Source organism: Mesocricetus auratus, unplaced genomic scaffold, assembly GCF_017639785.1.
Source record: "Mesocricetus auratus isolate SY011 unplaced genomic scaffold, BCM_Maur_2.0 Super-Scaffold_100006, whole genome shotgun sequence".
NCBI lineage: Eukaryota > Metazoa > Chordata > Mammalia > Rodentia > Cricetidae > Mesocricetus > Mesocricetus auratus.
Window position 1 is genome coordinate 65,772,558 of NW_024429190.1, and position 17,482 is coordinate 65,790,039.

Below are 17,482 nucleotides of genomic sequence, written 5' to 3' on the forward strand. Positions count from 1 at the left end.
TCTCTCACCTGAAGCAAACCTTCTTTACTGTCTACAGGACAGTGATCTGACCCTTAGCTGGTAATTACAAATGGTTATGTTCTAAGTGATACCTGTTTCTTTCACTTCTCTGAAAGCTCTGAAAGTTTAATCTCAAGAATGAATGAGCAGTGGTGGTACTCTCCTTTAATCCCAGCACTCAGGAGGGCAGAGACAAGCAGATCTACAATGGGCCAGCCTGATCTACAAAGTGAGTTACAGGTCAGTCAGAGCTACACAGAGAAACATAGTCTTGAAAAGCAAAAACAAAACAAAAGAGAATAAGAACTGTTATCTCTTGTTGGCAGCTGTCACCCCCAAAACAGGAACAAGGTAAAGAAAATGTACAGGACTTTGACTCTTCTACACAGGTATACATAAAGTTAAGTTTATTAATGACTATTTTTGAAGCCAGCCATTTTGTTCAATATTTAAATAACAAGCTATTTAGTATTAAAGCAGAAGGTACTGCCACAATGTGACAGAAATACAGCTCTATCCATAAACCCTTCACACAATTATATATTAAATGCTAGTTTTATTTAAGCAAGGCACCCCTACTTGTTCTAAAATATGGGGTGGCTACCCCACTGGAAAAGCAAATGAGGAGACTCAGGTTTGTTTTTTTCCTACCTAGAGTTGGTTTAATTCAAGTGAAGCTATTAATGTCCTTACCAGTCTGGACTGCTTTGATGTGTCATTTTATGATTTCAAACCTAACAAACAGCCTTAAGATTTGTTTAAAACAAAACAAAACTAAAAAGGAGACTCAGTTAAGTTTTAAGTTATAGCCTAGACTTCCCATGACAAAGACAGGCACCCACATTAAAAGTCTTTAGGTCAAGGCTTAGGGAGGCAAAGTGTTTCTAAAGACAAAACTGCCAAGTGACCACTTATGCTCAATAGCCTGTGGTTTGTATTTTTTAAAATTTCTAGCCCTAAGCAATTAAATACAAACAAAATTAAGCACTACTTGACCAAATCAGACTGGCTTATTAAAGTTCTAAAACCTTCCCTTGCTTTGGTGAGTGTTTGGCAAAAATATACCATATTTTATTCCATGAGAAGTTGTACATCAGAGCTCTCAATCATAGGCAAAAACGAGTGGAAATAAGGTTCTAAAGAGCAGCACAGAATGGAACATCATCTGACAGCTGTGACATATCCTCTATGACAGGAAACTACGTTACATAAACCAGACTTTCTCAATCAGATCCAGGACTGTTTAAACAGAATTTTAAATTTGTAGCTTATTTCGTAATCTTTCTCAATCTAAACACTCCACTGTGAATTTTTCTTAGAAGCTCTATTGTTGGATGCCCAGATCCTTTCTCCTCCAGTGGTTGCTACCAATCAACTGGATCTTTATAGCCCATGTTCAAGAGAGATGTGCAAATGAGGTGCTCCCTGCTTCATCCTGAAAATAAACAGAAGTGCTGCATGTTTAGTCACAATGAAAGATGTTTACGTGTTTTCCCACATTGCTTAGAATGAAAAATTCAGCCTCCCCCCACCCCCTGTTAATTCAATGCCAATTATCTGACAAATCAATGAGTATAAGTAAGGAAAATTAGGCATTAGTATATGTACACAGCCTGGATAAATCCAGAAGTGAACACAAAATATATTTTCCAAAGAACTAAGCTAATATGTGTTTAACAGTTAGAAAGTATTGGAGCTTTATGTCCAAAAATATATTGCCTGTGTTTTTAAAACACAGCTAAGTTCCTTAAAGAATCCATCATTACATTCAGAAAACAAATACAAAGAAATATATCGAAATATATGAAAACCAAGAAAACAGGAACTTCATATTTATAAGAGAAGAAACATCATGATGTATTTAGCAAAATGTTGCAGGTAAGTTATCTATATATGACATCTTAAGACAGAAACTTATTTTACAGACAGGTGCAGTATATAATACAATAAACCCCAGCACTCAGGATGCTAAGCTGAGAGGATTAAAGTTCAAGGCTAGCTTCATCTATACAACATAAACCATTTCTCAAAAAGCCAAAATAACCACCACCACTAGTGTGTGTGTATCATGAGAAAAATAAACCCGTTTCAAATTAACTCTGAATCAAAGTCAGACCACATTAAGTATAGCACTCACCCCTCATCAGGGAAGCTTTTTGTAGGAAAAAGACCATTACAGGGACCCAAGACTGGCTAAATGCAAATAAATGGCTGTGGGTGGCCAGTCCCCCTGATAGATGTACTACACAGCCCAAACCTAAGGCTCAGGAGCATCTCATGAGAGGAGGTGGGAAAAGGATAACGGCCAGATACTCAGCGTGCCTGCTGCAGCAGTATCTTCTAGACAGGAGAGGAAACGCTGCAGGGTGAAATCTCAATAATACGGCTGCCTATGACAGCAGACATGTCAACATGGATGGGGGAAATTTCACAAAGGTCTACTCTAGATCAAGAGCTATGTGTGGGCAATCAGCCAAGTGGTGGTGGTGCACACCTTTAATCCCAGCACTCAAGAGGCAGAGGCAGGCGGATGTCTGTGAGTTCGAGGACAGCCTGGTCTACAGAGTGAGTTGCAGGACAGCCAGGACTGTTACACAGACAAACTTGCTGGGGTGGTGAAGGGGGGGGGGGGCTGTAGAAGCAACCAATGGCTGCTGAAAGGAAGAGTCAGTTTTCTCTAGGGATGAGACCTCACAATAGTCAACTCAAATCAAACACATACACCGGCAACACTAAAGGGACTCAGGAAGGATGCATATAAAATAATCAAGAAATAACCATTAATTTGAGAGGAAGGAGGAAGCATGGGAAGAACTGGAAGGGAGACGAAGGGTAGAAAACATAACACTCAAATATGAAAGTCTATAAAGAAATGTCTTGTGTGTGTGTATATATATATGTAGTTACATATCTTACAACTGAGGAAATAAACTTCAGTTTTAAAGGGATGAAATGCTAATGTAAAACATTTTCTGTGTTATAATTACAGCTATTAGAAATAGCTGTACAATTAGTTTAGACATAAAGCGTGATGTGAAGAATTACTGATGCTTAAAGCCACTGCATAATCAAATTTTAATTATATTGATCTTTACCGAAGAGAACAGTTTCTGTCATATTACCAATTAGTGATTTGATTATTAATTACTACAAGTTTTTCCATAGTTGTAGCTTAATTACCTTATCATCTGGGCTTCTGCTGGTCTTATTTTCCTTTAGGACATGAATTTAGGAACAGCTCAATATACCTATGTTCTAAATATATATATAAAAAAAAGTTAGTTTTGTAAAGACTAAAAAATACTTAAAGCCCTTTTTATCATACTTCAGAGAGCAACACACTTTACCCTTTCCCTAATTAAATAAAAACGAAGTTCAGTGTGGTGGCACACACCTCCAGTTACTTGGAGGCTAAAGTGAAGGATCACTTGAGCTCTTTGAGATTGAGACCAGTCTGGATAACACAGTGAGACCCCCCCCCATCTCAAAATGACAATAATAACTGGGTATGTTGTCCTACACCTGTAACCCTGGTACACAGGAACCTGGGAAAGAGAACCCTGAGTCCGCTACTGCTCTAGGCTACAAAGTGAGACCCTGTCTCAAGCTAAATACATAAATGAAATTTAAAAAAAAAACAAAAAACAGGTAGACATCAAGAAAAACTAACTAACTCTAGCAGGTCAGTGGTGCAGAGACAGGTAGGTTTCTGTTGAGTTGCATAGGCCAGCCTCATTTACAGAGTAAGTTCCAGAATAGGCTTCAAAGCTACAGAGAAACTCTTGTCTTGAAAAACCAAAATAAAAATTAAAAAGAAAAGGAAAAACTAACTCTAGACAGAAATATACAAAATAATCAACAAACTAATTTTGATCCTTTACATTCAATTTAGCCGTACTAAGGAAAAAATTCTCGATCAATTCCCAAATAAATGTATAAACAAAGCAGTGTGACAGGAAAACATTGAGTCATACTCACGAACATGGGACCGATCCTTGAGCATAGCTGCAACAGCATCCTCGTGGGTATCAAAGTGCACATCAGCTTCTCCAGTGGCCTTCCCACTAGAACTGTACTCCATGGTGATTCTCACAGGCTTCAGTGGAGCAAAGAACTACACAAGGCCAATCAAAACAAACAACTGAGTTATGAATTGAAAACTGTTTTCATCTTTTCCCTGGTTAGCAATACACAGTGATATACTGGGTCAGGACACTGAAAATGGCCAGCGAGATGACTCAGCAAGTAAAGCACTTACCCACCAAGCCCCATACCAGAGTTCAAGTCCAGGACCCACATGGTGGAAGGAGAAATCCGACTCCCACTAGATGACTTCTGACTTCCATATACAGACCAATCCCCCTCACCCACCCCACCCAAATTCCACACAATAGTTTTTAAAAGATATGGCCAAGTGGAAGAATTCCCTGTCAACCTGAGAACACAATCACTGCTCCACAGAAGCTGCTGTTAGGTTGAGCAGGTGAATTGTATGACGTGCACTTTCAACTTGTGATGGGAGTACCAGGACACAACCCACTGAATGCCAAGGAACATGTCAACAGCTGCTCTGTACTGGCAGCCTGAGTCTCCTGAGTCTAAGGGCCTAAACTAAAAGTTAATAGATTGAATCAACTTACTCAAAAACCGAATTTCCTTACTCTGATTATTAAACCTACACCTTATTTGTATCTATAAAATCCTGATGTTTTTCACCTTAAATTATAATATACTTTTCTAACTACATTGGCCAAGCTTGCCCCAAACTCCTGGGATCATGTCCTGTGTCAGCCACACACTGCAGCTTCAGAAGATGGAGATGCTAGTTGACAAGGATGCTCCACAGACAGTGTCCCCACCTTCCTCAAATGCCATACAAGTCCAATCTAGATTGCTCGGGCCTATGAAGCTCACTGCCACGCACATTTATAATGTCCTGGGCATTGGCTTGGAAAGGCAATCCTCTCATGTGGACAAAGTGTAGTGAGGGCGTGGATCCAAAATCGCCAGTCTCTGGGAGTTTTTCTGACACCTCCTTGGGCAGTTCTGAGGAAGGACAAAAAGAAGTCAAGGACACAAAAGCTTCCAGAGCTATTAGCGGATTATAATTAGATATGACCTTTTTAAGATGAAATCCTCAATTCATCTTGACCCAAAACACATGAGCATTAAAGGCAAAAACCTGCAATTTCTGCTACTTAACAGCTGTCACCTGAATGACCATTAAAAGCACTTAGGAACTCAAACCATTCCCAAATGAGACTTTATCTCATATGACAATAAGATAAAATGGCCATTAATTAAACTAAAATAGGAGACACTGTCTCATCTATAGGTATCGAAAACAAAAAGATAGCAAATACAATAATGGTATAATCCTGAAGCATTGGATTTGTAAGCATTTCCAAAGACACCAAATGTGGCTCTGGAGTTACAAATGAAAGAGAATTAAATCCAGGGGCAGACAGAAGTCTTTAGTCAACATCCCTGCTCTCTATCCAAATCAGTTCCCACTTTAGCTTAAATGTTACCATTTCACTTTGGTCTGCTACATTTGTACCACCCAGCTTATGATCAGGGTAAAACACCAGGCTGGTGGTCAAGAGCACTGGCTGCTCTGTTAACAGCATCCACAAGGTGGCTCACAACCACCTGTACCTCCCTTTGTCCGGGGGATCTGATACCATGTAATACACTGATACACAGTCACACACAATAAAACAAATAAATAACAAAAACTAATAGAGAGCTGGAGAGATGGCTCCCCAGTGGTTAGCATGTACTATAGCAGAGGACCCAAGTTCAGTTCCCAGAACCAGTATTAAGCGGTTCACAATTGCTTCTAACTCCAGTTCTAGGAATGCCCTTTGGCCTCCATGGGTAATAGCACATGTACACAGACACACATACACCAATTAAAAAGTTAAAAATAATAATTTTAGCCGGGCGTTGGTGGCGCACGCCTTTAATCCCAGCACTCGGGAGGCAGAGGCAGGTGGATCTCTGTGAGTTCGAGGCCAGCCTGGTCTACAGAGCGAGTTCCAGGACAGCCTCCAAAGCCACAGAGAAACCCTGTCTCGAAAAAAAAATAAATAATAAATAATAATAATAATAATAATAATTTTTAAAACTAACGATTAGCTATCAGTCAAGATTGTTCACTCAGTAAAGGTGCCCTGACAACCTAATTTCTATTCCTGGGTCACCTAGTAGAGAGAACCAACTCCCAAGTTATTTTCTGACACACACGTGCAAGGCCACATGGATTCATATATACATACAAAATACATGCAATTTTTTAAAAATATAATTAAACTTTTGTGTACCTAGACAAAGTACATTCTACGATCACATTCAATCTTTAACTTGACCCCCCTGCTCTGGATCTCATAACTTCACATAAGCTGACCATGAAAACAGTTCAACAAAACCTAAACATACAAGGCAATTTTAAGAGGCAGGACCTTACCTATCTCTTTATCACTTTCAAAAGCTGTCATAGGCCGAATATCTTCATTTACTTCATGTTCCTCAAATACCACTTCTGGCTCAGTTATATACTTAGCAGTAGGAGACGATACCATTTTCTTTGCCTTATGAGATCCAACATGTGTTCGAACTTCATTCCTTCTGCTTGGAAATATCTCTATGTATCTATACATTAACAAAACAAAATGAAAAGGCACAAGTGGTGTAGAGTAACTTTACAATGAACTTAAAAATAATAATTAGGTATATGTGGCTGGAGAGGTGACTCAGCAGTTAAGAGCACTTGCTGCTCTTCAAGAGGATTCTTGTTCAGTTCCCAGCACCCACCTGGGGCATCTGTAGCCCACTCGAGCACAAGGGAATCTGATGTCTTTGAGCATGTTGGAGCACTCGAACATGTGCGCACACACAACGTACCAGTTTTTTAAAAGATTAAAATAACCAGTTATGTATTGTATTTCCACAGCTTACATAAAACATAGGCACAGAAAGGTAAAAGCAAGAATAAAAAGTCCACCTACACATTAGTTTATGCCAAAGTACTTTCAACAGAATAGGCCAACATGCTAATTTTAGTAAGATTTTTACCCCAAAATATCAGGCTCATTTATGAATGTTTATGTATATGGTACTTTTTATTTAGATAGTTTTTAAATGTGTGTTTTTTGAAAGAGATTATTATTATTATTACTGCATGCAGTGCACAGATAATCATGTGAGCAAAACGTAAGTAAATCTAAAAACATGGATTTTTTTGTTTTTTGTTTTTACGAAACAGGTTTCTCTGTATTGTTTTGGAGGCTGTCGGTCCAGCCTTAAAAACATGTTTTAAAGAACATACAAAACGGTGATTTAAAAGTATGCATTTTTACTAGCTCTCCAAAAGGGAAGTTAAAACACACATCTCCTACCTCTATATAATTGTATATTCTAATTCAATATGAATATGAAACACCATATAAGACAGCTGACTTTTTCAAAAAGCAGATCATTGTATCTTTAAAAGAAGGCCTGGGCTAGGAAGAAGGCTCAGATAATTAAGTGTTAGATGGATGTGAGCGAGGATCTGAGTTCAGACTCCCAGTACCCACATAAAAGTCAGATGTGGTAACCTATCTTTACCCTCAGAGCTGGAGGGGAGGAGGGCGGACACAGGTGGATCCCAGGGGGCTGCTGGCCGTTTGTTTAGCTAATCAAGCTCCAGGTTCAGTGAGATCCATCTCAAATAAACAAGGTGGAAAGAGCTTGAGGAAGATACAATGTTAACATCTAGCCTCCAGCATCCAGGTGGGCAGGCACACCTAACACATGCACACTCATAAAAAGGAGAGGGACTGCCTGCCGTGGTGGCACACACCTTTAATTCTACGAGGCAGAGACAGGCAGATCTTTGTGAGTTTGAGGCCAGCCTGGTGTATAGAGTGAGCGTCAGGACAGCCAGGGCTACACAAAGGAACACTGTCTCAAAACACAGAAAAAAAAGGATAGGGACTACGAAAATAAAATGTGGATGTGCTCTAGTTTCATAAAATCAGTGATCTATCAAATGAACTATATTATATGAACTGCTCAGATTCTGATCACACCAATCAATTTTAAAGATTGTTATTACAAATGGGAAAAATGTGATTGTGGGCAGCTATTAGACAATCAAATAGTGCTAATTTTGTTAAATATTGTGATTATGAAAGAAAACTTCATTAAAGGCACATACTAAAACACAAACACCAAAAAGCAAAAACAACTAAGTTTTGCCTGGCAGCCCTTAATCCCAGCACTTGGGAGGCAGAGGTAGGTGGATCTCTGTGAGTTTGAGGCAAGCCTGGTCCACAAAGCAAGTTCTAGGACAGCAAAGACTACACAAAGAAACCCTGTCTTGAAAAACAAAAACAGGGGCTGGAGAGATGGCTCAGTGACTAAGAGCACACTGTCTGCTCTTCCAGAGGACCCTGGTTCAATTCCAGGTCACCCACATGGCAGCTAACAGCCATCTGTAACTCCAGTTCCAGGAAATCCCATACCCTCACACAGATATATGTGCAAGCAAAACATCAGTGCACATAAAATAAAGATAAATCATTAAAAAAAAAAAAGGAACTCAGTTCCAGGACAGCCTCCAAAGCAATACAGAGAAACCCTGTCTCGAAGAAAAAAAAAAAAAAAAAAAAAAAAAGGAACTCAGAACACAGCTATAATGGGATTTTATAAGACTACCTTTCACTTAGACCTCTCGCTCAACATTATCAAAGAAGTTAACTTGAGTTATGAGCATTTAGTGGCTCATCGTGGTACCCTAGTTTTCTATGTTTGGATAATCTGACAGCCATAGTACAAAGTACTCATCAAAATGACCTGACACTTCTGCTAACAGCTGCTTCACTCACCTGTTACCAATTTCTTCCCTGTGCTTTAAAAGCGCTTGGCTGGCCATTTCTGGTTCTTCAAACTGTACATAGGCTTCCCCTGTTTTTCTCCTTCCTCTATAGTCCATCACAAAAGTTATGTCCACTATGTTTAGTCCTTGAATACAAAAGAATTTGCAAGTCAGTGCTGCCAACAAGAGTTTTCTTCATTAGAGTTAACAAGTTCACTCATGCACTAATAAAATTTAGATACCATTTGTCAACTTCAAAGCTGTACAAGCTCCAGCACAAGCAATCATCATGTAACCCAAACCCCAGAACCTGTCAAGTAAAAGTAGGGATACAAAAGCAAGGCCAGCCTTGGCTTCAGAATATGTTTGAAGCTGCAGAATGTTACAAATAGATACATGTGTATATCTCTCAAAGTTTTTCCCCAGCCATTTTGGGGGGAGAGGGACTACTGGTTCTATCTTAGGAGACAGTATTTAAACAAGCAAAGTTACTGACAGGCATATTTTTCAGCTAGAAGTTAAACACTGCTTTTCCTTCCTCTTCCTCTTCCTGGTGTTTGGATTATAGATGTGCACCACAATACCCAGCTTCTTCAGTACTAGGATCTAATTACGGGGCTTTGTGAATGCTAGGCAAGCATTCTACCAACTGACCTACATCCCCAGCCCAGATGCTTTTAAGTCATGTAAATTATTATTGTCTTGGACAAGTATGAGCACTATTTTAAGAAAATAGTTTCTTCATAGTTAAACAATGTCATGGAACGGTTCTGAATGTTGACACGACCCAAAGATCTGCCTGAAAGACTGAAACACCTCAAAGGTACAAAGGGGAGAATCAAGATGGGAAAGAGAATGTAAGTCCAAACATGCCACAGCTGCCAGGCACCTGCAAAGAAGTCGACAATGTCTTTCTCGTTGCAGCTATAAGGAAGTCCTCTCAAGCGAACCACACCGTCATTTACCACAGGTGAAGATTTGACATGCAGGCTCTTCATTAAGGCATCTACGTCTTCATTGTTTATCTCATATACTGCAAAGAAAAGCACAAAAATGGATTCCAAACTTATATGACAAAGGAAATCCAACTTTAAAAAATCAAATTATATCTTTTCTGTCAAGAATATAACAAGTGACATTTATTGAATATTACTGTGTTCCAGCTATAACATATTTAGTCCTTACAACCTTAAGATAAAGTTGGGCAATACTGCACAGGCCTTAATCACAGCACTCAGGAAGCAGAGGCAGGCAGATCTCTGGATTCGAGGCCAGCCAGATCTACAGAGAGAGAGAGTTCCAGGACAGGCTCCAAAGCTACATAGAAAAACCCTGTCTGGAAAAACAAAAGAACAAAAGCAAAACAAAACAAAAAGATCTGAAAAAGTCAGAGCCTGAGCTCACACACCTTCCACATAGCGCTGCCCCATGTACATCCGGTGCTTCTCTAAGGCCTTCTGCACGTCCTGCTCCGACTCCATCTCAATTAAGGCATCGCCCCTGCGTTTCCCATCTCTATTTAAGAGGAAATGGATTCCATTCTCACTGTTGCGGACTCTGCAGTCTAAAAATACACAATTAAAGTCACTTAAAAAGAGAAATCAAAGTTTCGTCTCAATTTCACATGTCACTAAAATGATACTTTTGACAATGCAGGAACTAAAAATGCCTACCAAATTCTTTTTTTCTTTCATGGACAATATACATTTATCCTATTTTCCCCTCCTCCAACTATTCCACTCCCAGATTCTTTACTGAAACCATCCAAATGCTAATGAAGGTGGTGGCAGAGTCTAAAAATGTCCCAAATAATAAAGATAAGTGGGGCACGCCTTTAATCTCAGCACTTGGCAGGCAGAGGCAGGTGGATCTAAGTCTGACGCCAGCCTGGTCTACAGAGTAAGTTTCAGGACAACCAGGAGCTACACTGGAAGGCCCTGGGGGTTGAGGGGAGCATAAGAAAAGCAAACCAAGTACAAAAGTTCATTATTGCCCACAACCATTAAATGGCAACTCAAGTTTATTCCTAATCATCTTCCTTTAAAAATATATCCATAAAGTGTCTTCTGCAAAAATAATCACTACAATAATCTAACATTCCCCCCTTTTCCTTACATCAAAAGACAACTTTATACTGCCCATTTCTTATCATGGAAACCCAAGACATAAGCAGTGAGTGGCTTATAGAGAATGTCTGACCCACACGACACCATCGAGTTTACCAGAGTTGACATGTTCAATTTAAGAGGAAGATTTAAAATCACAGAGTGGTAATAAAAACTGGCCATACACCAGGATGTTTCCCAAATGTATTAGTAAGATAACTCAGTGCAACTGATCATCTAGATGTATGACATGAAGGGCTATTCTTCTACAAATGCCCATGAACATAGTCATGCACAGAGCAAAACTTGAGTGTTAACTGATTTCACACTCTGTAATTTTAACATTACTTAATTTTGTTATACTCAGTCTTTAAATCTATCTGCACTACATAGAGCAGGCACCCACAGTGACACATGGCACGAACGGGTAATTAGCCAGAATAGGGACCATTCCTCACCCTGAGCTACCTCCAGAGCATCTAGACTTGGATTTTGTAGGACTACTTTCCAGTTAGACCAAAGTGCTTACTTACAACACACGTAAGATATATATACCTGAGAAAAAGTTAAGAACATCTTCCACAGTGCAGGACCAAGGCAGCCCCTGAGCTCGAATGAGGTACACATCATCCACCTCCTGTCCTAACTTGGACGGGCTCAACTCATACTCAGACAGTGGTGGGAGGTCTTCCAGGTAGGTCGTTTTGGACTCCTTTCAAGAAAAAAAGAATTGTAAAAATATCTCTTGGACAGCCTACCTAGAAAATGCTTATACCTACAAACAGATGCACATGTTACTTCTGGTCAAAAGGACACGTCTCCATCCTCCGCTTTTGCTTCGGTTTGAGAGTGTGTCTCTCCATGTGGCCCAGGCTGCCCCAACCTCACCATAATCCTCCTGCCTCGCCCCCCAGAGTGCTGGCTACAGGCTCACTATACCAGTGTGGCTTTGTTTTGGGCTTATATTTTATATCCTAAGACAATGTGCTTGTATGGTGATAGTACACGCACTAAAGGCAATACTGCCTTCCAAACACTGCAGTAAGAGTGCTCTCACTAAGATCAGTACAATGGTCCTTCAACTGACAATACTTAAGGGCCCCATACACACAAAACACATCAGGACATCATCTCAAAGCACTGACTACCTAGAATAAGGCAAGATACAGAACAAGATGTGTTATGTTACAATTAAAACACAAAATACTGTAGATTTTTTTTAAATACAGAAAAAAAGAATAGTTACTGGATGGCCTTACAAGAGATAGAAAAAATAGGACATTCCGATTTGAGAGGCATGGGGAAAGCAGCATTTGAAAAATAGCAGTTCCATCTGTCTAAATTGGACATTAAAATAAGAGCCAAAGACGAGCTGGCAAAAGGAACTCAGTACCATACAGTAACGGATGGCCTTCCGATGTTGGCCCTAATGAAGGAAACGTCACTTGGTAGGCAAATGAAGTCAATAAAAAGGCTTTGGGATGTAGGTAAAAGATCAACATCAGAACAAGTGGATTCGGGAAAGAACATAAAAGACAACGGAGGCAGTAGCCTGAGACACGGCTCCTTTCCGTGTTTTCCCAGAATTCCATAAACATCTCAGGCTTTTGCATAAAAGGGCAGCAGAAAGTATTGGGCCGGGATTCAAATCAATTAGCTCAGCTACTGGCAGACATCAGCCATGCAGATTAACCTCCCAGATATCATTAATTCAAGCAGACGCAAAACTGAATTAAGATAAACATGGCCCGTGGCATCAGGGGGTTGGTAGACCAAAAGCGTGCGGACACTTCCCGGATGCCACGTAAGACACTTCACAGACAGAGGACAAAATATTTGCAATATGAATTTTTAAAATGTCTTTCTTCAAAGACGGGAAACTATAAAGAAAACGAGCATAGGCTCACAACTGAAGCACCCAAATCCTCACCCACCGACGCCCCCGCCCATCACACGTTCTCCCCAATTTCCCAGGTCACCCCAGAGCGACCCGCGGCCCCGAAAGGCCCTTCTGTCAAGGCAAGTGGACTTGCAGAGGTGACCTTCAGTCGGGTGGCCGGCCGCCTCTCCCCGCGGACGCGAGAGAGGGGCGCGCGGGGGCCGTTCCCAGGCTAGCCCACGGTCCCGTGCGCGCGGGGCTGCGCGTCGGTGGCCGGCCGAGGAGGCCCGAGCCGCCCGGCCTACCGCTGCCACCGCACGGCCGGCCCCGACTCTCGGCGGGCTCCGACCTCTCAGCTTCACCTCCAGCGGGGAGAAGGCTAGGGGGACGCGGGGTGGGGGGCGTCGGCGGCCCCCCAAAACCTACCATGGGCCCGGCGGGAAACAAGGCCTCAACATTCACCCCAGCCACACTTACACTGCCCAACCGCCCAGACTCGGAGGGAACAAAACAAGGAGAAAAGCCGGGGCCGGGAGAGCGTCCCTTGTTCCCGTGCCCAATAGGAGGACGGAGCGGGAGGGAGGCGGGGGTGCGGCGCGTGCCGCGGATCCCCGGGCGCGCACGCGAGGCGCACGCGGACGGACGCGGACGGACGCGGACCGACGCGGGAGCGCGGCCGCCGAGGGTTCCCGCCCCCCCCCAACCCCGCGCGCGGCGTCACCTACCTGACTGTAAGCCCGCGCCGGGCCCGCGGCTGCAGCCAGCGATCGCGGTAGCAGCGGGGCGCGCAGGGCGGAGTAGGACGCGGCGGCGGACGCGGCGGCGGAGGGCCGGGCAGGGACGGGACCCGCCAGTCTCCCGGCGGGCGCGGGCCCGAGCTGCAGGCCGCGCGTCTGCGAGGCGGCGGCCGCGGCGGCTCCGAGGAGCAGCAGCAGGCGGCGGCGGCCCGAGACGCCCGACGGGAAGGTGCCGGCGGCCGAGTAGAAGGGCAGGCAGGCGGCGCCGGTGCGCCGGCAGCTGCTGCAGTTGCAGCCGCAGCCCCGGAGCAACGCCCCTAGCACCCAGCGCGTCCCGGCCATCGGCTCCCGAGGCGGCGAGAGGACCGGAGGTGGCCGCTGCGGCGCGAGCCGAGGGGAAGTGGAATCCAGGGCGGGGGAGGGAGCACCGCGCACATGCGCCGCTCGCACCGGGAGCTGACACCGAGTCTCGGAGGTGGAAGAGAAGGAGCCGCTCCGCCCTGGGGGCGGGGCTGCCTGGCCGGTAGGGGTGCAGACCGGGTGACCTGAGAGTCTCTGGAGTGACATCATCAGATCCAGGCCCCCTGCTCAGGATTGAGTGGAGATGTTTCTGGAAGGGATGTGCTACCTGACTTTAAGACATGTGGGAGCCGGGCGTTGGTGGCGCACGCCTTTAATCCCAGCACTCGGGAGGCAGAGGCAGGCGGATCTCTGTGAGTTCGAGGCCAGCCTGGTCTACAGAGCGAGTTCCAGGACAGCCTCCAAAGCCACAGAAAAACCCTGTCTCGAAAAACCAAAAAAAAAAAAAAAAAAAAAAAAAAAAAAAAGACGTGTGGGAACGATGCTCAGGGGGTGTTGGGATACCCTCAACCTTGAGATAGGTACAGAAGGCCAACTCTGATTTGAACTGAAGCACTGATTTTGTGTTACGTGTGTATAATTTATATGTTGTATATAATAGATATTATGAAACCTTCCTTAATAAGACAGTATAGTCACAAACGGACATGCAGAGATTTGCAAATAAATAAGTAATGAGTGGTTGTGCAGTTTTCCTCCTGTGGCCAGGACCTGTCAAAGGCAAAAATGATAAAGACAAATGGAAGTTCTTGGGTTTAAAAAATGGAGGGGCTGATAGTGTGGGAGAAATCTCTGTGAGTGGGGTGTATCTTGGTGACAAGGTAATAAACTAAACTGCCCCAACGTACTCATAGAGGTGTGGATAAAAAACAAAACCTTCCTTCTGTAGACCAGGCTGGCTTTGAACTCACTGAGATTCTGCCTCCTGAGTGCTGGGATTAAAGGCATGTGCCACTACTGTATCTATTTATTTTTTGTGTATGGGGAGGGTTGCAGGTGCCATAGTACCTGTGTGGTGGTCAGAAGAGAGCTGGGAATCAGTTCCCTCCTTCCGTTTATGTCCTCGGAATGGGACTCTGGATAGTGGGCGAAATAAGGGCTTTATCCACTGAGTCACCATAATTAAACTTTTCCTTCTTTAAATTATTTTATTTTTATATATTTTAATAATGTATTTAACTTTATTTTGTGTGCATTGATGTGAAGGTATCAGATCCCCTGGAACTTAACAGACAGTTGTGAGCTGCCATGTGGGTGCTGGGAGTTGAACCAGGATCCTCTGGAAGAACAAACAGTGCTCTTAACCACTGAGCCATCTCTCCAGTCCCCTAAACTTTTCTTTCAAGGAAGAAAATGGGTTATCCCTTAAATGCAGAGTACAAATTTGCAGAGTTAATGAAGATCTACTTATATTCCTTTTCACTTTTTGTATATATGTATGGGCTTGTGGAGGCCAGAGGTCAACGTCAAGTGTCATTCTGCCACTCTCAATCTTATATTTTAGACAGGGTCTTTCACTGAACCTGGTGCTCAGGTTTCCACTGACTTGGCTGTCCAGCGAGACTCCCCAGATGTGTCTCTCTACATGCCCACACTGCTGTTATGGATGTATACTGTGTATCTAGCTATTACACTAGAGCTAGGGACACTAAAGCTAGGGATGCAAACCCAGGTCATCATCTTCACATGGCACTTTACCCACTGACACATCCCACCCACTACTCTTTTTTTGTTTGTTTTCAAGACAGGATTTCTCTGTGTAGTAGCCCCAGCTGTCATTGAAATTAATCAAAATTACCAAAGCCCAAAATGCATAAAAAGATAACTTGTAGCTTGTGTGTGTGTGTGTGTGTGTGTGTGTGTGTGTGTGTGTGTATGTGTGTTTTTGAGACAGTGTCTTACTATGTAGCTCTGGGTGCCCTAGAACTCACTCACTATGTAGACCAGTCTAGCCTGGAACTGACAGAGATCTCCTGCCTCTGCTCCCTGGGTGCTGGGATTAAAGGAATGTGCCATCACACCTAGCTTTTAATCAGGAATAAAACCAAGGATTCAAATAGAAAAGTCCTTTTTACTTAGGGGAAGTTGGGAGGATTATAAAGGAGAAAGGAAGCAGGACAATTATTCATTTGCCTAACAAACATGCATTAAGTTCTTTTTCTGTTCCATTTGTAACTTGTACACTCAGAGATGTCTCGGGCTTAGGGTGAACTATAATGTGATGTTTACATGGGTTCATGTCTAGATTTACAGAGAAAATGGTAAGTTTTGTAAATTGAAACTAATAACATTTTGGAACATTGTAGCACTGCTGGGCATGATGGCACAAGCTTTTAATTCCAGCACCAGGGAGGCAGAAGCAGATCTCTGTGGGTTGGAAGCCAGCCAGGATTACATAGCAAATTGTGGGTCAACCAAAGCTTCCACAGAACAATGCTGTATCAAAAACAAAGAAACACATAAAAGTCCACTATGAGTGGATGAGTGGCGTGTGTGTGTGTGTGTGTGTGTGTGTGTGTGTGTGTGTGTGTGTGTGTGTGTGTGTGTGTGTGTAGCTGTAGCAAGCATTCTTAACCCCGGACACAGCTCTCCAATCCATGTTACTCTTTCAGAACAAACCAGAGGTGAAGAAATAAAAACAAAAGCCCCCAAAAGGCGATTTGTAGGTGAAGAAGGGGTTAAGGCAATCCAGGAAGTATAGGTCAAAAAGTTGAGATATGTTTGGATTTAATTTGATGCTATCAGAGTGATGTTGGGAAGGGCATAGTTGATAAGGACTAAGTAGCCCAGAGAAGCCAAATGGGCTTGATATATGATGAGTTCCAAGGAAGGTGAAAAACCAGGCTCAAAGCTCAGGTACAGAGATAACTTCAGAGAGCAGAGATCACTGCCATTTTCTCTGTAAGTTAATCATAAAACACTGTTTTCTGGTTCCGTTGTAAGTAGTGTCTTAGCCATAGCAGCTTGTCAACCTGCTTAGAGCTAGTCTACATTGCTGGAAACAGTAGTTGGGGGAGAGTAAGGAGAAAAGTACCAAGCCCTCACAGCTCAGCAGAACCCATTACCATGAGGGCATTGCTGTGGTTGCTAATAAAGGAAGAGTTCATTTTTATTGTCCGTGCCCCTCCATCCTGAGAGGTGAGCATCCTCTGATGTGTAATGAAGCCAAATTCATCTCAAAGGACCCCCCATACACAACCCTCTTTGCATTTGAAAGGAGCTGAAAATCGTGAGCCACACTTGGCAACAAGCCTGGGGTGGCAGGAGGAATGGGAGTCAAGTCCCATAAAGAAATGGCACCCATTTGTGTAACCTTGGGTTGAGGTGCTAGGCAACATCCGAGATTAAAGGCAGTTTATTAGGTTGAATGGATGCAACAGAGCTTTAAGAATTGAGGCTACCAGTTATTTCCAAGAAAAGACAAAGAAATACCTTTGTCACTGCCATCACTCCCTATTCCTTTTATCTGAGAGAAAGCCTGGTCCTCCAGAGTCACAAACTGGGACTCATCGATGGTGCGGTGACATGTTCAGCTTGG

General features: G+C 43.0%; 1 protein-coding gene across 2 annotated transcripts; it reads right to left on the reverse strand.

Annotated features, from left to right (window-relative positions):
- Window positions 1–392: 392 nt before the first annotated feature.
- Grsf1 (G-rich RNA sequence binding factor 1) lies at window positions 393–13,984 on the reverse strand. Of its 2 annotated transcripts, none has more exons than XM_040747365.1 (10): window positions 13,573–13,984; window positions 11,524–11,680; window positions 10,272–10,427; window positions 9,753–9,896; window positions 8,874–9,009; window positions 6,470–6,654; window positions 4,925–5,046; window positions 3,979–4,114; window positions 3,181–3,255; window positions 393–1,435 (listed from the first exon to the last, which is right to left on the reverse strand). In XM_040747365.1, the coding sequence occupies exons 1-9, from the start codon at window positions 13,924–13,926 to the stop codon at window positions 3,206–3,208; spliced, it is 1,440 nt and encodes a 479-aa protein (XP_040603299.1). In that variant the 5' UTR covers window positions 13,927–13,984; the 3' UTR covers window positions 393–1,435; window positions 3,181–3,205. The 2 variants fall into 2 exon arrangements, with proteins under 2 accessions (XP_040603299.1, XP_040603301.1); XM_040747367.1 differs by lacking the exon at window positions 13,573–13,984 and adding an exon at window positions 13,274–13,498.
- Window positions 13,985–17,482: the final 3,498 nt, after the last annotated feature.